General features: G+C 39.9%; 1 protein-coding gene across 2 annotated transcripts; it reads left to right on the forward strand.

Annotated features, from left to right (window-relative positions):
• Positions 1 to 1,273: 1,273 nt before the first annotated feature.
• SAMM50 (SAMM50 sorting and assembly machinery component) lies at positions 1,274 to 21,377 on the forward strand. Of its 2 annotated transcripts, none has more exons than XM_077178409.1 (15): positions 1,274 to 1,428; positions 3,140 to 3,250; positions 4,277 to 4,378; positions 4,850 to 4,937; positions 5,495 to 5,601; positions 7,532 to 7,662; positions 7,870 to 7,957; positions 8,454 to 8,582; positions 9,244 to 9,315; positions 10,399 to 10,485; positions 11,804 to 11,874; positions 12,283 to 12,350; positions 13,156 to 13,305; positions 14,373 to 14,514; positions 15,860 to 21,377. In XM_077178409.1, exons 1-15 carry the CDS (start codon positions 1,408 to 1,410, stop codon positions 15,903 to 15,905), a joined length of 1,413 nt encoding a protein of 470 aa, XP_077034524.1. In that variant the 5' UTR covers positions 1,274 to 1,407; the 3' UTR covers positions 15,906 to 21,377. The 2 variants fall into 2 exon arrangements, with proteins under 2 accessions (XP_077034524.1, XP_054487461.2); XM_054631486.2 differs by having other exon boundaries at positions 13,159 to 13,305.
• Positions 21,378 to 21,500: the final 123 nt, after the last annotated feature.

The following is a 21,500-nucleotide window of genomic DNA, read 5'->3' on the forward strand; positions in this document are numbered from 1 at the left end:
ATAAATAAGATAACGAAAACCCATTAAATAATTTGTTCCATTAATAATGCGCTAAAATATTTATTTATATTTAATATATATATTTTAAAACATACATAAATTATATCAGTAATGTAAAGTATAACTAATATATAATAACTATATTATCTATAAATATACAAATATAAAAATGACATACAGAAATAGATATAACAATTTCATGAAATGTAAAATAGTAGTAGTAGTAATAATAATAATGATAATTACAATACCAACAATTTTAAGTAATTTACAACATGAGCTTTCAGTTTCAAGTGCCCAATCTGCTTTCCCAGGTTTGGGACAAATCCCATGGGTTTGGGATGTAACACGTGCGTTTGGGGTGAATTCCCCGGGTTTGGGGTGAATCCCGTTGGTTTCGGCTGACACAGGTGGGCTTGGGGTGAAACAAACACGTGAGTTCAGGGTGAATTCATGGGTTCAGGGTGAAACTGTAGTATACGATAGAGATCATTCATGCTATTTATGTATAAAATGTTGTAAAATCCAAGCTATGTCTTCGACCACTGGGCTGGGAGCAGAGTCTTATATTTATTCAATTAGCTCCAGGACAACACTAAGATAATATCAAGTGTGTTAACGTATGAATGGAACCTTCCTGGGCCACGATTGCTGACTTCCCTGGAATGTCAGAACCACTCAGGAGGGACCTGCACCTGGGAGATCGCATCTACCACACTCAAGCACCGGTGCCACTCTGCTACATGCGAATCCAGGCTCTTCCAAAGTGTTCAGACAACCATCGAGACACCTGGATTCACTTTTGTCTATCCCTGCACATGTATGGCCCCAGTTCTGCATGTGAAGGGACACAAAGGAACATTCAGTCATTTCTGCCTCAGGCAGAATAAACTGTATATAAACTCGCTGCATGAAGCAGTCGGGGCGAACCACTGGGGAGATGCTGACACTTCGTCGGTCGGATCCAGGTTCACCCAGCGCCGGGGTTGAGGCTGCCTTGGCTGTGGTGGCTTTTTTCCGAAATTCTATTTTGTTAACGATCTAATAAATCATTGCTAAATTTTCTTATAAATTTGGTTTCTGATTTGATCATTTATAACAAAATGAACACGTGGGTTTGGGTGAATCCCCTGCGTTTGGGCTGAATTCCCCGGTTTTGGCTGAATCCCGCGGGTTTGGGGTGAATTCGCCGGGTGTGGGATTGCCCCCCCCGCCCCCCGGGTTTAGGGTGAATTTCCCAGTTTCGGTGACCCCCGGCCGCAGGAAGCGCTCCCTGGCCGCACCCCTTCCGCCGTCCCGACCAATGGGCGCCGGGCGCGGCCGCCTGTCATGGCCGCTCCCGCGCTGCGGCCCTGAGCGCCCCTAGTCCGCCGGAGCCGCCGAGGCCGCGCCCGCGCCGCCGCCGCCATGGGCACCGTGCACGCCCGGGTGAGCGCCGGGGCCCTGGGGGTCGGCCGGGGCGGGACCCGCCGGGGGTGGGACCCGGGCAGCCGCCCCGGGACCGCCCGAAGGTCGCACGGCCCCGCGCTCCCCGCCGCGACCTTCGGGCCGGGCACGGCGGGGCCGCGGCCGGGAGCGGGGCTGCGGCCGCGGCTGCGATCGGGGGCCGTGTCCCGCCTCAGCCGCTTCGCTCCTCCGGGCCCGTCGGTTGTGGCACAGTCGGGCCGGGGCAGAAAGAAGGGGTCGGAGCCTGTGCCAGTGCCCGGAGGCGCCTTCCCTTCCCAGCTCATTCCTGGGACTTTTATAGAATCAGTGATACTGACGGCTTGGAAGCGGCCTTTATGGTCGTGTGGTGACACGTCCCCGCTGCCATGGGCAGGGACATCTTCCTCTATCTCAGGCTGCTCCAAGCCCCAACCAATCTGGCCTTCCATGTAAGGAGTAGCCACAGCTTCTCTGGCCAGCCTGTGCCAGGGCCTCACCACCCTCCCAAAGGAGATAAATTTCTTACTACTTTTCTCCCTATAGAATACCTGGGTCTTTTTCAGAGAGGCTGAGGTTTCCCAGAGCTGACCTACCCAGCGGTTGGGCTGGTAAGAACGAGGCTGGGGAAATGAAAACAGAATAAAAACGACCAAAACCAAACAAAACCCAAAACCAACCAGCTGACAAAACACAGTGCAAAGAGAAGTGCCCTTGGTGAGACTTGGAGGCTGGAGCCTTGCATTGCTAGGAGAGGGCTGAGGGGCCTCATGCCTGAAATCATCGTGAATATGTGCACAAATCTCCAAATCCATCTACCAGTGCTTAAAGAAGAAACATAGAGGTCTAAGTGGTCAGTTTTAAGGCTGAAGAACAGCTGCAGGGAGCTGCCTCCAATTAAGGCTCTAGAGTATGTAAATACTGTGACTAATGTAATTTCTGTTTCAAGATTTTTTGTTTGCATTCTTTGTTTTGTGTCCATCTGTGGTGTGAACTGCTAGACAATATTATGTGGATACAAAGTGTTTCACACTTGTCTGAAATTGTGTGGCAGTAGTAGAAGCTTCCTTTGACTGGATTTTGATATGCAACAGCAGTTTACTATTCAGGAAAGCAGCTATTCTGATAAGTCTTCTTTTAGAGCTCTTTCAGGTATAATAAATAAAGCCATGTTGTGTTTCATTAAAGTGTTTGGCTCTGATGGTCAGAACCTGAGGTTCTCGAGCTGTATTTGAAAAGAATAAGGCTAAAAATAAAACAAATACTGAAATATAAAGGCAAATAAATACATGCAAAGCAAAGTTAACATTCTGAGAAAACTCTTTTTATTTTATTGTTTGACATTCATAGTCTTCTGCCTTCTAAAACCCAAACTAGAGAAGTGACAGCATGAGCTTTTAGGGTTTTTTAAGAATTTGGAATTCATCTTTTTACACAAGAAGCCTGTCTTAAAACTTAAGACTATTTTTTGGAAGAATGCAGATTATTTTTCAGAAATCATTCAATGTGGAAGCTATTTAGCTTTCATTAAAAATTTCAGCAAGCTGGTAGGTGTCATATATTCTGGTAAATTCCTTTCATTTTAGTTCTCTTTTGCTTTTTTCCCTTAGGATTGGATGAGCTCACTGTTGAGAACCACGGGTTTTTCTCATTTACAAAATGCACCAATCACAAATCTGTGTACCCTATTAAATGATGTTTTCTCTTATGCTTTCAGAGTTTGGAGCCTCTTCCAATGGCTGGGCCAGACTTTGGTGCCTTGGGAGAAGAAGCTGAACTGGTTGAAGTTGAACCTGAGAGCAAGCAGGAAATTCTTGAAAACAAAGATGTAAGTGCCTGAGCAACATCCTGAATTTTTTGGAGAGCAATTTTTTTCAGCAATTGGCAGTAATAGAAGGTTGCTGTTATTTTGCTGTCGTATTATACATAAAACACAGAGTCATACAAATATTTCTGATCAAGTTATTATCATCTGCATAGTCTCTTACAAACTCTGGTATAGAATCATAGAATTGTTTAGGTTGGAAAAGACCTCTAAGATCACAGAGTCTTAACTGTTAACCCAGCACTAAACCATGCCCCCAAGTGCCACATCCACATGGTTTTTAATCTCCCCAGGGGTGGTGACTGCCCTGGGCAGCCTGTTCCAATCCTTGACAACTATTTGAAGCAGATTTTTTTTGACATTTACCCCTAAAATTATAATTCACTGAAAAGATTGGAAAAATAAGGGAAATGCAATCACTGGACTCCGTTTGTACTGGGTAGTGTGGAAGGTGCTGTGATTTTTACAGTAAAATTGTCTCAGGTGATTTTGTATCAAAATGAAAGTATAAAACCTCATAATGGAAGTGATTTTTAGCTGCATTTCAAACTGCACTGCTTCTGTGGTAGTGACGATTTTAACAGAGTTTAAATATTTGTGGCTTGTACACTTGCTTGATTTTCTTCTTTTAATTCTTTGCTTATGTATAGCTGATAAAAGAAGTAGCAAATAACTACAACTAACTACATAATTCTGTCTTATGTACTTATTACTTGTGTGATTTCTGGAGTTGCTTCTTTGTCCAAACAACATTTATAACCAAAACCTCAGCAGCTGCAGTCTATCAGTGTTTCTTCAGCTACATCCAGTGTTAACTTTGGTGTTAGAAATCTCTTTTCTTTCATTTTTCTGTTATGGGAACAATGTCCCAGAATCTCAGAAAGCAGTCATTTCTGATGATGTAGGTTAGCAGGAATTAGCCCTAGGAATCATCAGGGTTTCTCACAATAATTTTTGTGCATTGGTGACCTTGATCCTCGTTATTACATGCAAATCCAGTACTTGTGTGTAAAGATTTGTTGTGTTTAGGTGGTGGTTCAGCATGTGCACTTCGATGGACTTGGAAGGACCAAAGATGACATCATCATGTATGAAATCTGTGATGTTTTCAAGGCAAAAAATCTCATTGATGTAAGTGTTGCAGCAAATAACAGGCTTCCTGTTTAGAAATTAATTAAAATTTTTTCTCTCTTTTTCCTGCTTTGGGCAACTCCCTTCAGACATGGGGCAACTCTGTCAAGAACCGGGGCCCCCTAAATAAGTTGTAACTACTGGAACCTATTTGAATAACTGTTCTAACTATTAAAGTAATTAGGAAGCAAACTAACAAAAGGTATGAAGGTATTGAGCCAGATGCTCTGGGTTTAAATTATTTCTGCAGATGCAAGTGTTAAAGTGGTTGTGTTCTGTTTTGAAGATGCACATGTGTGTCTTTATATACAAAATCTGTGAATATTTTACAACTTAGCTGCATTTTAACTAATTTATCCTCATTAGTTTTTATTAACCTGAAAGACTGGAAGGGACTAGATTATCTTGAAAGCCCCTTCCATCCCAACTATCCTCTGATTCTGTGAATGAGCAACTTTTCTTGTGCTGTAGGTGATGAGAAAATCACATGAAGCTCGTGAGAAGTTGCTTCGTCTTGGAATCTTTAGACAGGTGGATGTTCTGATTGATACCTGCCAAGGTGTGTATTCCCTCACTTATCCTCACCTTTATTCTCTTATATTCATACCTGTAATATATATTTCCCTGTGTAATAGGCTGGATATGTTTTGTGTGTATAACATAGTCTTGTATACCTTTTTATATATTTTAGAAGAATAGGGGGGGTGGGTATGCTGTGGATACAAATGTATCTACATCAGTTATCCCTATGAGGGAAATCTGTTTGCATGTGTTTGCATATATGTGTATGTCAATGAATGAATTTTCAGCACTTACAATGATTACAGTAAGCTTTCCTTAATCCACAGTTTCAAGGAACATGTGAGGGAAAGCTTGAAAATGTGTCCTGTACTTGTATTGTGCATCACATTGACATGAAATTATTAAAGCCAGTAATCCTATGATTGAGTTAAATTCTGCACTCACATCCAAACATCCTTTTCTCAAGCCATTTCCCTTTGTAGTGTGGACTTTTATTATGCCTTAACTCAGTTTTCAAATAATTCAAGTAGCCTTCTGTCTGCAATTTTTAAAATATCTCTTTAGAAATAACATGCACTTCATTTATTTCTTTAGGAGATGATGCCCTTCCAAATGGTTTAGATGTGACCTTTGAGGTAACTGAATTGAGAAGGTTAACTGGGAGCTATAACACCATGGTTGGAAACAATGAAGGCAGCATGGTATGGATTATTTCAAATTACTAGTAATGCCTTTTAATATTCCTCTTACCTTCAGTTTCAAGCCTAGCTAGGAATATGGTGATCCAGTCTTGATCCAGCCTTACTAAGACTTTGTCAGGCCTTTGTGCCAGGCTTTCATTCAGCAAAAGCCTATTTTGAGCTGGGGGACAATGCTGTAGCTTCCAGCTCAGCATGTTAGTTTTTTAATTCTTGATACTTCTTGAATTATTTCTTGCTACTATTTAAGAGGTTTCATCTACTGGAGAGATTAGCTAGGAATTTGGCATTTTGTTTCTATGAAGTATTGTATATATATATATAAAGTGTATATATATATATAGTATATATACTTGAAGTATTTTTCTTCTCAGTCAAAATGCTTTATATTTGACTTAGAAATTTTTCTTGTTTTTCTTTTTTAGCCTGGTATCAATTATTCTGTAGGTTTTTATGAATTCTACAGACTTTGGAACTTGTTTTCATATGACTCAATTAAGGATGCATCAGATTAAAGTCTTGTATGAACAATATTTGCCAATTGCCCCAGGAAGCACCAGCTGTACTGCTGGTCTGTGAGTGTGCTTTTACCAGAAGTGCTGCTGTGAGCAAGTCGTGCTTTCGGGTGCCCATCCTGCACCCTTTTTGCCTTCTCATTTGCACAGGGCAGCTGTGCCTGGGGCTGGTGGATAAGCCAGAACAAGGGGCTCATCCTTTTCCTCTTAGGGGTATTTTTAACCTAGATATGATCCCACATGACTCAGGTGATGGTGTTTGGCATGTCCAAGGAAAGTTGGAACTGGGTGAGTCGAGAGCTGCTTATGCAGCTCCACTGCCAGGAGCCAAGTCCATGGTGTTGTGGCCTGAAGGAAGCCAGCAGGGAATCCTACCTGTTGCTTCCAGTGCTGCTCAGAACTGACTGAAAGCTGCTTGGGTTTCTCTTTTTGTGCTCAGCTTCCTCTTCTGTTTGATTTTAATTTATCACAGAGAAGTAAAACTTGTGAATGCTCTAAAAGCATGACTTGTGTACACTGATATTGGCAACCCAGATTATGTTTCCTTAAGAGTTGAATAGATTTATTTATTCTAGTCCCATAAATTCAGCTGAAGCTTATACATCTAGTACTTCATACTAAAAGTATTTTCTTTTTATGGCATAATAACCATCATTACAAAGCTTCCAACGGCTGTCAGACAAAGGCAGTCAGGATTTGGGAGTTTTTTAGTATTCTTTTCCAATAGAACACAACAATAGTACAGTGGTAGTGTATATGTTGGGAGGCAAACCTGCTCCATCTTTTCTGTCAGAGGGCCAAGAGCTAGCTGAAGGATGCAAGGAATTTGTGTCAGAATTGGCAAAACTGTTTCAGCAGTTTCTGGAGAATTGTAGAATTGAGTTGTGCCACCAGGTCTAGTTGCAAAAGGATCTTAGTGCTCAAAACAAAACTACAGGGAAGTGGCTCCATAGTGATAATTTTCCCTTGCTTTGGTTCTGATGAACCCTCCCTGACATGGGTTTTTCCTGAGGATCAGTGGGAGAGTCTGCAGTTGCAGAGCAGCTGCTTGTTGTGCCAAAGATTTGTTCTCCAGGACTTTGAGACAGGCTTGGAGATTTTGCTGGAAGTAATACCAGTACTGATATCTCAGTGAGAGTGCAGATTAAGTCAGCAGCTACTAAACAACAATAAAAGTTGGATGGTTGATTGTAATTTGCACTGTTGGCTTTTGCTGCCAGCGCAGAGAGAAAACTAACAGAAAAAAACCACATTCAGTTACGTGTATTTTTAAATATCTTAATTCCTAATTCTCATGATGTCCCTGTCTTCAGCATATGATTTAGATGCAAGGCAGCAGACAATATAAAATATTATGGTGTGGGGAGGTATTTGTTTGTTTGTCGAGTGTTTTGGGGTTTTTTATTTATTTTCTGTAGGTACTTGGGCTGAAGTTCCCAAATCTCCTTGGACGTGCAGAAAAGGTGACCTTCCAGTTCTCCTATGGAACAAAAGAGACTTCATATGGCCTGTCCTTCTTCAAACCACGGCCTGGAAACTTTGAAAAAAAGTAGGGGATGTGGTTTTCGCTACTTCTTTTTTTAGTGAAGGAATATAAAACAATTAAAAGATCTTTCCTTGAGTAAGAATTACATTTATTCTTTCCTGAGGGTCTGGAAATGATGTAGCAGAGCTGGTTTCTTAAATTTTTGTAGTTATTCAGAGCTGTACCTTAAATAGTTTCCCTTTAAAACCTGCCAGTAATGTTGTGTTTCAGTTTTTCAGTTAATGTATACAAAGTAACTGGACAGTTCCCTTGGAGCTCTCTTCGAGAAACAGACAGAGGAATATCAACAGAATATAATGTGAGTGTAGCACAAGTGTAACACACGCTTCATTTACATTTCAGTTGGGCTCTTGGAAATATTTGTTTTACTTTTTGAATAATTGAATCACTCATGCACAGGGCTGACTTGTCTTTATTTGAAAGAGTTCAATGATTTGAAAAGGACAGTGGTTGTGCATCTTGGATTTTTTTGTTACAATTCAGTCTCATTTTGGCCATATAAAAATGCCAGTATGTTTTTTCTTCAATTTTTTTTTAAATTATCATTTCAGAGAGACAGCTGACTGCCTAGTTTGCTGTATCAGCCCAATTCAAGATATTTTTCATTTGGAATGGATTCATTGGTGTGCATCTAACTCACTTGGCTGGAGCAGAATTAGCATAGCTCTGAAATGGAAAAGGGCTTCTCTCTGTTTCAAGATGTTTGGGAAGAAAGCCACAGACTCAAATATAAAAAATATTTATTTTAATTTTGTAACAATTGTTTTAATGACTTTCTCAATCCTTTATTGTAGTTTCCCATCTGGAAGACCAATCACACAGTGAAGTGGGAAGTTGTGTGGAGAGAGCTTGGCTGCCTTGCTAGAACAGCATCCTTTTCTGTTCGAGAGGAAAGTGGACACTCTCTAAAATCTTCTCTCTCTGTAAGGCTTTTTCATGATAATATTTTAAAAACACATAACTTTGAGTCATCTCATACTTAGGAGTGATACCAAAGGAGCTTTTTGTCTTTGGAGGGAATGTATTTTCCTTCAGACATCTTTTGCTGTGTCTAGTCATTGCCATGGAGTAATCCAGGAGGCCCAAAGGGAGAACAGGGAATTAAGAGAATTATAGTTGACTGTTAGGCTTTGGCTTGTTCTCCCTCTGTCTCACCTGCCGTCTCTTTTTGCAGAATTGCTTTGTTTTGTAGCAGACAGGAAGAGTAAATTTCCTCATCCTAAGCCTTTTTGTAAACATTCTCCCTGATGCCAGCTTCTGGTCACTTGCCATCTTTCACTTACAGCTTACAAACTGTAGGAGATAAGCTCTTTGCAGATTGGTGGGTTGCAGCTGGGCTGCTGCTCTGTTTCGGGTGTGTGCCATGGCAGAAAATACAAATGTATGCATTTCATGTGGCCTGTGAATGTCAAACAAAGCCGGTCTATACGGATATTGTTCCCAAATCCATGTAGCTATACTAATCTTAGCTGGAGCTGTGCTTGTCTTCCACTGTTTGCACAGTTTTAGAAGGAAAACAATGATGTCACTCTGAGGCATTCAACAGATATGAGAACCTAACTGCAGTTTTTTTCTTCTTTCCAGCATGCCATGGTAATTGATTCCCGGAACTCCTCAATCTTACCAAAACGAGGTGCTCTGCTGAAAATTAATCAGGTAGCTTTAAATCACTTGTGCTATTATTGGGGTTTATCTGTATGTTCAAATAAGTCTTAATTTATCTAATTGATGTTCATGTTCAAAAGTCTAAAGTTAAAAATTAATCTAAAATTGACTAGGGGACTATGCAGACTGGTAATTACCTTTTCTGTTTACCCAGTGTGCCTTTTAAAATCATGAAACTTTTTTTATGGTGGAAAATTTTCCTTTGTATGCCATTAGTCAAAGAGCACAGCCTCTCCATCAGAATTAAATAATTTATTAGCTGAGAGACAATATCCGTGACAGTATTTGCACTACGCTTTCAGTGGGTATTAATTAGCCCTTCTTTTTTTTTAACACTGTCATGCACAGATTGCCAGGCTGCAGTCCTGTTGCTACTTATATAATTTCTAAGTCTGAGAGTTAAAAATGAAAGACTGGGTAAAAATAACTCTCCAAGGCATATGCATGTAACATTTTGGCTGAGAAAATGCTTTTCCCTCTTGTTACAGTCAGAGCCTTTCTAAAAGTTGGCTTTTCTGCTGTGTGGGTAATACTTCAGAAGCATTAATTTCTCTAGTGCTTTAGAGGCAGATTTGAAATGCCATTGGAACGAAAAGTAAGCAGCAGTGGACTGTTGTGAGTGAGAAAAGTGGTTGTAATTTGGGGTTTAGGTACTGTGTAATTTGTTAGATTCTGCCTCTAACACTGAGTTAGTTCAGTCACTTCATGAGAGCTGAACATAACAAATTGTGTCATGTCCTTCTTCACCAGATGAAATCTTCTCAGATCTAGGAAAATACAGTCTTGATTTTGGATGCTGCATTTTCCCGCTCCATTCTATCTTGCCTTCATTTACAAAATGGCTTGAAAAGCAATAGTTTGGTTTAATATTTGCAACAGAAAAAAATGCAGCTCATTATTCTGAGGCTCAGAAGTTCATGCATGGCTCAGTCCAAAAATCAGCCGCCTCACCATGCCCATGTTTCTGTATTTCTTGTAAAGAAAAATACTGCCTGTGCTGATGCAGACATGCTGAACTTTTAGAGGAAAGAAACGTATATCTGTTGCAACTTCCATAAATTTATGTCTTTGCAGGAGTTGGCTGGCTATACAGGTGGAGATGTGAGCTTTCTGAAAGAGGATTTTGAATTTCAGTTGAATAAGCAACTTCTCTGGGATTCGGTAAACTTTTTAAAGATATTTTAGTAATTGACCTGAGGTTTTTCTGGAGCTATTAAACCTATGTCTTATGATTATTTTCCACTATGGATTAGGGAAAAGATTGTGAAAAATGGCTAGAGTAGCTAACTTAATTCTGTTTTCTGGAAAATGGACTATCTGTATTTTTAACTTTATGTTCCTGCTGTGCACAATCACTTGAAAAGTGGGAATTTTGGAGAGAACTTGTTTCACAGTTAACCATAAGAATGTTTTTCCTTCCAGAAGTGATGTTGATCATGTCTGTTCTTTGTGGTCTTCCTTAGAAGAGATTTTTCAAAAACCTTGGAAGTTTTTGAAAAACTTAAAAGCTTTAAACCTTCATGAATATTCTGTATAATCTTGGTTTAATTTCCTTTTTAGTTGAAGTATTGAATATGTAACTGTTCATCTTGGTATCATAGCATGTAATTGTTTCTTGTGTATAAGATTATTGGGAAAAAAATTGGAATTGATTTCAACAGCATTGATTTAGTATTAGGTGGAAATAGGATTTTGAATTGAAATACTGAAAAACTGTAATAAGAATTTCAACATATCCCAGGAATATTTCTAACTGAATTTAGAAAGAATTTTTTTATCACATTGAGAGAGTGCAGTAAATTCTTCTCAGGGCTGAGTGGGGAATTAAACAGCAACTTCCATCATGAAGATTTAAAAGTCAGGGGTTACAATAATTTCTATCCCAGAGGTATTGACAATAGATGTCACTGTCTATCAGTGGCACCTAGCACACAGGCAGCAAGCAAATGATTATATCTATTTATTTCAATGATTTGAATTGCAAGAATTACTTTTTATAGATAAAGAATAACTCTGTAGTTTATTTGATATCAGTATAGTGAGTCACAGAAGGTGGTTTCATGTAATTATAAAGGTAATTTACAGACAAGTTATAATTGTACATTTTGGCAGCTGCTTGTTGGACTCAGTCTCCTGTGGGTTTCAAATTGCCAGGAATAATTGATGGCAGCAGTGTTGTCTTAATTCAGGACATGAAAATTCTCAAGACAAGAGGTTGACAATGAGGTTCTCAAGACAATGAGGTTGAGTGCTCCCTTAAGCTGCTGTGGTTCAATTGTGCTGTATTGCCATTTTCAAGGCACAGCACTGCATAAAAGAAAAAGGGCAGCAGCCATCAATAATTTCCTGAAAATCCTGTTCAAATCTGACATACAGAGTGCGATATCCACAGGATGTGAGCAGCTGTTACTCTGGGAGACTGATGGGAGCTCTGCCTGAGGAATAAGTACTAATAAACAACTTGTTTTTCTCTCCAAAGGTTGTTTCAGCATCACTCTGGGGTGGAATGCTGGTACCTATTGGAGACAAGCCATCCAGTATAGCTGACAGGCAAGTTTTTTAAATGTTTGGGGTTTTTTCCCAGTCAACCGAGGTATTGTATATAGAAAACTCTGCACAAGAGAATAACAGTAGTAGTTCTGAGGAGAATAAAATGTTTGCAGTTAGCTGTAATTGCATGTTCCTACTCAAGCCATTTTCATATTGGGCTGGTGAATATTTATAAATTGCTGTGTAGTAGCTCTGCCTGCCCATATTTCTGGTTGCAAAATGGTATTTACCACCTGCAAAATTCTGTAACAGGCATAGGTTTATTCAGACATGAAGCCCTATTTTGACTCTGGTTACTCTGTAGCAAATTTTGCCTTCTAATGCTGGTGTTTAAAGATCACATTACTAAAGCTGTTACAAAGTCACCTTTAAGTGAAGCATTAAAATAAATTTATCTGTATTCACTAGGTTTTACCTTGGTGGACCAACAAGTGTGCGTGGATTCAGTATGTACAGCATTGGACCCCAGAGTGAAGGTCTGACACTTTTAAGTCCCCCTCCTCTGACAATACTGTAAATATTAGTGTGTCACAGAGAGTCCTTAAACTTTGTATAACCTGAAAATAATTACACTCATTCTCTACTTTTGAGAAGTGTTACGGCTTTGATATGTTGTTTACAGATCAGTTCACAATGGGATAAAGCCAGGTAGTTATTAGTTAAGCTGTGATTAATTACTAATTTTATAAACCATGTGTGTGTTCAAACTTGCACACTTCCAGTGTGTCATTTTAATTAGTAATTAGTAATTCCTTCAAGCTGGAAAAGTTCCCCAAGCATGGTTATAGCAACAGTTTGTTTGATACAGCCTATGTTTAGGTAGCTTAGGGGGAAAGATAATCTGCTCAGCAGAGGTGTTTGGAGTGCCGGGAGCTTCCTCAGTTCTATTCCTTACTCTGCTGTTATCAGTGGATTCAATATCTGGTCTATTTTGAAATTAATAGTTTAATTGTATCAATTGCCCATTTTTATTACCAAGGGAAGTATTGCCAAGGTGGCCAGGAGGTAATTCTGATGAACTGTCATGCCTCAGGCTGTTCTGGTGAGGGAAGGAAGAAAAATGTACTTCCCTTGGAAGGTTTAAAGAAATGTGGAAGTTCTAATTTTTCAAACTAATAGTGGTGAGTTTGGAGAGAGTCAGAAGCAAATGGGAAGAGTTGTAAAGGGTAGAACTTATGGAATGTAAAACAACTTATGCATGTGTTTTTGTGCCTTTAACAAGTGATTCTTTTAATATGTTTCACAGTAAATTAAAATGTTTATTCCAACATTTTGCCCAAGCAGGTGATTATTTGGGAGGAGAAGCCTACTGGGCTGGAGGGTTGCATCTCTACACCCCTCTCCCTTTCCGGCCTGGCCGTGGAGGGTTTGGAGACCTTTTCCGAACACATTTCTTCCTTAATGCTGGAAATCTCTGCAATCTCAACTATGGTAAGACTCAACAGAATAAAAACCCCTCTTCTCTTTATATAAGAGCAAAAAGGAGAGTTCTGTGTGTGTTCACTCAGAGGCACTTTGTTTACTGCATATATTTTGGTGTTTGTCAAAAACCTGCTGCTTTTTACTTCTATATTTGACAGATTGCCAGTAGTTTATTTAGCTCTCTCCATAATTTCCAGCACAACTTGTAGGAAAGAGAGCCAGGAGGGTAATGGTAGTGTCTATGAACAGGTGATGTTTGCAGACCAGAGTGTAAGTTAACACTTGCTATCTTACACCATTCTGAATGAAAGATGATGGTTTAGCAGGGTTCTGGTGTTTACTAGGATGAACTAAAGAAAAAGTTAGATGAGGGTACAGTAGCTGATGGGACTCTTTTTCCTTCCATCCCTAACTCTATTCAGGATATATTTCAGTGTATTAATGTATGACTTTTCAATATGATTTCAGTCAGTTTTAGAATATAGTGATATTTGATGTCTGCCTCACTTGATGTAAGAAAGGTGACATCCATATGGGAGGGAGATGATTCAATCAACTTAAAAATAGTAGAGACCCACTAAATCATAGAATAGGGTCCCAGAATGGTTTGGGTTGAAAGGCACCTTAAAGCTCATCTTGTTCTCCTGCCTGCCATGGGCAGGGACACCTTCCACTATCCCAGGTTCCTGCAAGCCACATCCAGCTGGGTCTTGCACAGTTCTAGGGCTGGAGCAGCCACAGCTTCTCTGGGCAACCTGTGCAGGGCTTCAGCACCCTCACAGGGAACAATTTCTGTCTCATATCCAATCTAACCCTCCTCTCTGTCAGTGTGAAGCCGTTCCCCCTTGTTCTGTCGCTCCAGGCTCTTGTCACTCCATTTTTCCTGCGGGCTCCCTTCAGGTACTGGAACAGAGCAGTAAAGACATTGAAGTCTTTAATACTCATTTCCCTCTTTCTTGCTAGTAGGTGCCCTATAATAGGACATAGAGAGCAGCCAACAATCCAACTGAAATCAGTATTTTTATTCTAGTTCTGCTCTCTTGCTGTGGTGCTCATCTGTTGGTGTTTGACTGCAGGTGACGGTCCCAGGGCACACCTGCAGAGGCTGGCAGAGTGCATCCGCTGGTCCTACGGCATGGGAATAGTGCTGCGCCTGGGAAACATCGCCAGGCTCGAGCTCAACTACTGCTTCCCCATGGGAGTACAGCCTGGAGACAGGTTGGTTTGGTACAACAGCTTCTACAAAGGTTCCTGCACTCCTGTCTGCTTTCTCAGAGAGAGCTATGACACATAGGTTTGTTTAGTCCACACCAACAGAGACATCTTGGTGCTGCTTTCCCAGCCTGCTTTATTCACCTTGGTTGCACAGTTGGGTTCAGACTTTGCTTCCCAAGTGCCACAGTTCATTTATCTTGAGAGCAGCTGTTGATATGTGCAAATAGCTGTGCAGCAGCTTCATTTCTTGTGGGGAAGTGATCACGCAAACAGCTCATGGGGTGTTCTTAAGCCTTCTAAACCCAAATGATTGTATAAATACCTTCTTTGCTGTCTTTAATAAATACCTAGTTTAACATCTTTGCTTGAAAAATGAACACAAGTTTATCAATAAAGAGGAAAGAAGAACAAATTCATTTATTAGCAACCAATTATCCTGTATCAAGTAAATATTATAATGTTGTTATCTTACTGTAAAAGTTCCACACTGTTGTCTCTTATTGCAAAAGTTTCATACCTTCTTGGTGTTTTCTTGTGGGCTGCTCCTCTAAGCACTCATCTTTCTTCTTCATAAAGCAGCCAACTGACTCCAGTTCCCTTCTCTAGCCACCCCACTCTTTTATAGCACTCTTCTTCCCCCTGGTTACAGCTGTGGCCTGGTTAAGTCAGGCCTGCTCCTAATCTTTGATAATTAACCCAGCTGCAACTCCTTAGGAGTAAGATTACTTTCTACTCTGTCGGGGGATGGAATATAAGTAAGTAATCTTACCTCTTAAAGAGTTGCAGCTGGGTTAATTATCAAAGATTAGGAGCAGGCCTGATTTTAACAGGCCAACTTGTAGCTAATAAGAAGAGTGTTATAAAAGAGTGGATTGGTTGGCTGAGGGGAACTGGAGTTAGTTGGCTACTGCAAGGACAAGGAAGAGTCAGTGCCTAGAGGAGCTGCCTATGAGAAACATTAAGGAGATATGGAACTCTAGCAATATGGAACGCTTGCAATATATGATAACACTACTCTATTTTCTTGTGTTCTATCCCCCTACATTATAATGTGCAATAAAAAGTTTCAGGAGGCCTGTTCTTGTTTGTGAATATTGTGTGAGATAACCAGTCTTTCATACAGGAGGATTGTTTCTGTGGGCAATGTGAATGTATAATAGCAATTTTAAAATTATGGGCTTTATTTGGAAATGTAAATGCTCCATATGGATGACAGATTGTCAAAATGCTTATTTAAAAAAATCATTATCAGCTAAAACCTTGGGAATTTGGGGATAGGGAGAATTGATTTTCATTTCATTAGTAATTTATGTATCACTTACATTGTTTATTGTTTGTTTCTTTTCAGGATATGTGATGGTGTTCAGTTTGGAGCAGGAATAAGATTTCTATAATACAGAAATATTTTACATCACGGAATTAAATTGTGCTTTGGAGATGAAATCAAGACTATAACATAATTCAAAATGGTCCTTTTTCCTTGAAATGCAGATACATAGCTGAGTGATTTACCTCTTGGACTCCACAAGAAACTACATTAAATAATTATGCTCTAAAGGTTCGTTGTACCTCTGATTCTTATCAAAGATGGGAGAGTGTTTGTAGGAGTCTATCTTACAGCTTTTAGTTCTTGGTTTTTACTTGAAGTATTAGAGTTGTGTCAGATATTGGTTCTTGGATATGGTTCATATCATTAGAGTTTTATTGGTCTGCACAGCCTTCCTTCCTCCAACTGCAAGTCCTTGAAAAAGCTGTTGCAAATCAAAAATTAAACCATTTTAATGGTTCTAAGTGAATCAAAATGTTCTGATTTGAATATATTTCAGTTGTGGATCACCTCTGTTTAAATTTCTAAAACCTGAAATGCATACTGTAAAAATTCAAGTTATCTGTCTAGCATAGTAAATACTAAAATTATAATTTGGAAAGGTTCAGGGCTCTGAACTTTGAGTATTTTAATGCTCTCAGCAAAGCTGTTGATTTGTCTTGCAAAAGCAGCTTTTTGTAGCAGTTGCAAAAAGTGACTCCAGACATACAAATGTGTGGAACTGCCTGGTTTCTCTGTGTCTTTCTCCTGACTTGTTGAGATGCTAATTTTATCTCCAAGTCACCTCTGACTTTATCACTTGAGGTATAATCCAGTTTATAAGGACAGACTTACTCACTACTTTGGTCCTAACATCTTTGGAGGTAGTTGCATCCTGATTATTTTAATGTGCATCAACCCTGTGTGGTCATGCTGAGAGAATATGAACTTGGAGTGCCCTTTCCCTGTATCACTTTTTTTTGTTGTTAAGTGTTGTCAGGTTTAAAATCACAATACAAAGAAGATTCTGGGGGAGCAGAACAGAAATACATGAGCTGTTAAACTCCTGATTTTTTTCTGCTCAGATAAAGACAGCTTTTTATATGCTGGTGCTCTGCTTGACTTTGCTGAATATGTCAGGACTGCCATGAAAGCTCATTCCCAATCAAGTCAGCACTCAAGCTCTACCATTTAAAAAAGAACACAGTTTTATACATTGGTTTAGCATTGGTATGTATTGCTGTTGGTGTAATATGCTAACTAAATCTGGTTTAGTTGATAATTCTCTAAAATATGAAGGCTACAAACTGGACTGTCTGGATTTGCAGAGCTCTGCTTGATTAAACATCCTTCCCCTCTTATAGCAGCATTAGGCTTACAGATGTTCAAAATGGTGTGAATGACAGAAGTCAGCTGTTTCAAATAGCAAAATTTGATATAAAAAAACTTTTTCAGTGTGTTTATCTAACAGATACTGTAGCAAGTATGTATTTAACCTAGCATTTTTGATGACTCTTTTGTTGTTATGAGATAAAATATGAAACTATGTTGGGAATGTCAACAAATGTTAATAGTTTTTTCCAGCACTATCGATATTTTGACATATTTTTAATGTGTATGTTTAGATACTAAAATACTGTTAGGGTTTTCTCCTAGTAGTTCAAAGTTAGCTGCATTCTACTGCCTTAAGAGTTCTATTTTGTGCACAGTGTTTACTCAAGGCTGCTCAAGTGCCATCCTTTATTATGACACAAGACCCTAAGCTCAGCTGGCTGTTTGAGAGGGCTCAGTAGTGTCCTGAGTTGAGCAGGCCTATGGGGAGCCCTGAACTCAGTGTGCTCACTACACACCAGCCAGACCACAATGAAGCTTTGAGAGACTCTATGAGCATCAGGGGAGGAATGGAAGAAACTGCTGAAGGCTGAAGAGATCTTTTGAGCACATCTTCTCGCTATGCCACTCAGCAGAGAATTGTCCAGCGGGATAACAAGAGCAAAATCATGTTCCATGAGGCTCCACCTGCATCACTGTTTTCCTACTGGCATTGCACTAGGTTGAAAAGTAACATTTTCTTATGGCATACCACAAGTGCACAAAAGCTATCCAGTACAGAAAGTATGTCTGAATTCCTCTGGAGAAAGCATCTGGATTATGTGGTGGCTTCTATGGAGTAGTGTATTAATATTAATATATTAATTAATATATTTCCATTTAAATTTTGCTGAAGAGGCTCAGGTACTTTACGTGGATAAGGTAGAAATCAGAATTTCAGTAAAAGCTGCCATAGTGTTCAGTGGGAGAGCTTTGGCCAGATCTGAATCCTTGTTCTTCGTGGTTGTGTTTCTGGCCAGAGCTGAAAGGATCAACAGAGTAAGGCCTGCAGTCAGAACTGTGATTCAGAAGCTTGGTGTTTGTTTAAATGGACATTTTTGGATATCAGTTTACCTGTGGAGCAGTGAAGATGCTCTTGCTTTTCAGGCATGCCACTGTTAGGGACAGCAAGGTGGCAAGGAATGTCCCCAAACAGCACACCTGGAACGTGCTTGTGGTCTCCTGATTTCATGTGAGTAGTGCTGAGGCTGTAGGTCCCACCAGGCTGGCAGAGTCCCTTCAGCTGTGGTCTTAATTCACTGCTTGCAGCCCTTTCTGGGGGCTGAGGGAGGCCTGGGGAGGAGAGGATTGTTTTGGGACAAGGTTTGAAGGGTCTCAGTGATGTGTCAGGGCACCCATGAGCCTGGGAGAAGGTGGCAGTAGCATGTCAGAAGTATGGCAAATACTTCCATCACCACTTCTAAGACAGTGGGTGGTTTCCAGCTGTTCTGCTTACATAAAAAAGTTGAAATTGCTCTTTATATTTGGAAGATCTGGTGTTCTCAGGTGCTGTTAATGAGTAAGTTTCTAAGGGGCTTAGGTGAAGGTTGAAGAGGAAACTGGGAGGCTGTGAGAATGTAAGAGGCAGGTTTGCTGCTATATTAAGGCCATAACTGTATTTGATTTGAAAATATAAGCTTTAAAAATAAATTCCAATGCTGACCTCAATAATGCAGAAGTGTGCTTCAACAGAAGTACCTTTTCTGTCACTTTGTGCCTTTTTTCACACAGATCTGGCTGCCAGTCTTTGTGGAGATGTAGCAAGTAAGGTTTAGGACTTCCTACCTTTGCAAAACACCTGCTGGTTTTGTCAGGCATTTGTGTAGAAACAACTGTCCCTGTTGTGCCCTTTGGGGGAAGTGTCCCAAGACTTTCCCATGTGTGATCAAACATGGAAAAGTGAGGGGAGGTCATGTTGGATCTCCCTTCTCTGGGCTGGGTGAGCACTCACATGAAAATGTGTGTGAATTTTTACTGTGGTGTTACAGGGAAAGAAAACACCATGAGTCCTTTGTGGGACTATTGAGTTGGTGAAGTATCTTGAAGATTATCCAAAACTTTGTATGGGAGAGCATAAGAATCCCAAAATTAGGGAATTTGAGTGTACACTACAGTTTGTTCTGCTATTCTTGTCTTGTTTTCAAGAGGGCTGGCACTTGCAGCCACAGCATCAGTAGGAATCTTTTCCAGGAGAATTTTTGCACGGCTTTTCAACTGTGGCAAACTTGTTGAGATAGTGGATGTGTGTTTTGTGAGAGCAGTGTTAAATTGCTGTTAGCAACTGCAATGCTGTTGGATGGTTTTACTGTAATTGGGATGAGACACTGTGCTGAGCGTATCCTGTGCTTTCTTCTCTTGTTAAGCAAAAAACACAACCCAGAGCCAACATCTGCATGGAATAAATGGTCTTTGTACAAGCTTTTCAGTTAAATAGAATTCATAATAGAAGGCACTCTGAAGCAAATTAGTGGCATCAGTTAGGTGGCACATTCCTGCCTCAGTATTTAATAAATAACATAATTAACCCTACCTCCCCCACCCCAGAAAAACCCCAAACAATAACCCAAACCCGAACACCAGCAGTCACACCCCCAACACAATTCATTTATCTGGTAGACCAGGAGGAAAAATTAACTGTGTCTTGTGTCTTTAAAGTTTATATCCAAAGTCAGTACAAGTGGTGTTATAATAGAACAAGACCAATGATTTGCTGGTTTAAGAAGTGGCTGGGTTTGCCTTGCTTCAATATCTGATGAAGAGAGACCATATATTCAATGTCACTGTTATTTTGTGATATATCTAATAACAGTAACCTCAGATGGTCTAAAAGCTTGAAAGCAGTATAAAGTGCTATGAGGTCAAAATAAAGGAAGCAACACCTCTATCAAAAAGGTGAGCAATATTAAAATGAGCAGATGTGGATTTAGACTTTTAAATATTCAGCTAAATATTAAAGTAGCAGTTCAGTGCTGAAAATAAAAACAGATTTTAAACAAGGCTTAGTTTTTTAGTGTAATTCTCTCAAATTACATGTTTATGCTCTGGCAATTTCTAAAATGAGAATACACTCATTATTGGAATATTGAATATATTCTTATAGAAATACATAGGAATGTCATTCCTAATGAGAGGAAGGTACCAGAGAGAATTTTCTGGCTGCAGAGGGCTGATAGTTCATTCATTATGGGGAGTTTAAACCATGTAGCTGGGCTTGCTCTGAGCTGCAGGCCACTGACCTGGTGCAGCAGCAGCTGTGTGTCCCTGTTAGTGGCCATTAGCCAGTTAAATCACTGCACACTAACGCTGATCAAAGCAGTCGTGGAAGCTCTTCATTTCCTGTTTTGAAGAGCCCTATTTGATGAGTCTTTAAAAGGCCCAGGTTTTGTTTTGGTGTTTCTGAAGTGTGATTTGACTTTTTGTTGCCATGGGCTCTCCTGTCTCAAACAACTCCACCTCCTTTTTTCTTTGCAATAGGCTGAATGCTTTTTCTACTTAGCTGTAGATTGAAGCATTTTATAAATAGATAGGACATCAAAGTCAGAGGTGAATGGATCTATCTGTGGCTTTATTTCAATTATTAAGAGACACTTTTAAGTGGTTACATCTTGAGTCCTGCATGGGAGTCAGTGAAGTTTTATTTACCATTTTTTCCATGTGTGTAAATTAGCCAGTTTGCTTTCTTGCTCAAAGTTTGTACTCGTACATTTTCTGATTGTAATTTCATTTAAAAAATCTGGTATGAGAACTGATTGATTTTTATGGGGCTTTTTCCCCCAGAGATTGGATAAAATGCTTTTTCCACACTGCCTTGATGCTAAGTGTAATCTAAGATTTCAGTATGCATTTTATGAAATGAAAATATCCACTCTACCAGTCCTGTTGGAGATTAACATTAATGTGTGGGTTTTGTATGAATTCAGGTTATTGGTGAACTGAAAATGGAGCTTGAATTTGTAAAAGGTCTCATGTGGCTTATGCCAGGAGGCTGCAGTTGACGTCCTTGCTAATTATTTAGTTTTGCAAAGTGGTTTTGTAACTGGTATTGGTCCCACCCCGGTAAATTCTCATTTGCAGTCTAAAAGCCTCTGCTACAGGCAACACATTGTTGTCACAGGAAATGAAATTTATTTATTGTTCCAAAGGAGAGTTTCAATAAAGTTCATGGAAGTGTGCACTGCCATTCAAAAGAGCCTTTCCAGCCTGGTCATGTGTGCCCTCTGCTTCCCTTCTGCTGGTACTTGCCCTTGGGTGACTTCATGCTCAGTCACACTGGAAAGCTCGGGCTGGGTGATTTTGGTTTTTGTTTGTTGGG

This window comes from Agelaius phoeniceus, chromosome 5 (genome assembly GCF_051311805.1).
Source record: "Agelaius phoeniceus isolate bAgePho1 chromosome 5, bAgePho1.hap1, whole genome shotgun sequence".
NCBI lineage: Eukaryota > Metazoa > Chordata > Aves > Passeriformes > Icteridae > Agelaius > Agelaius phoeniceus.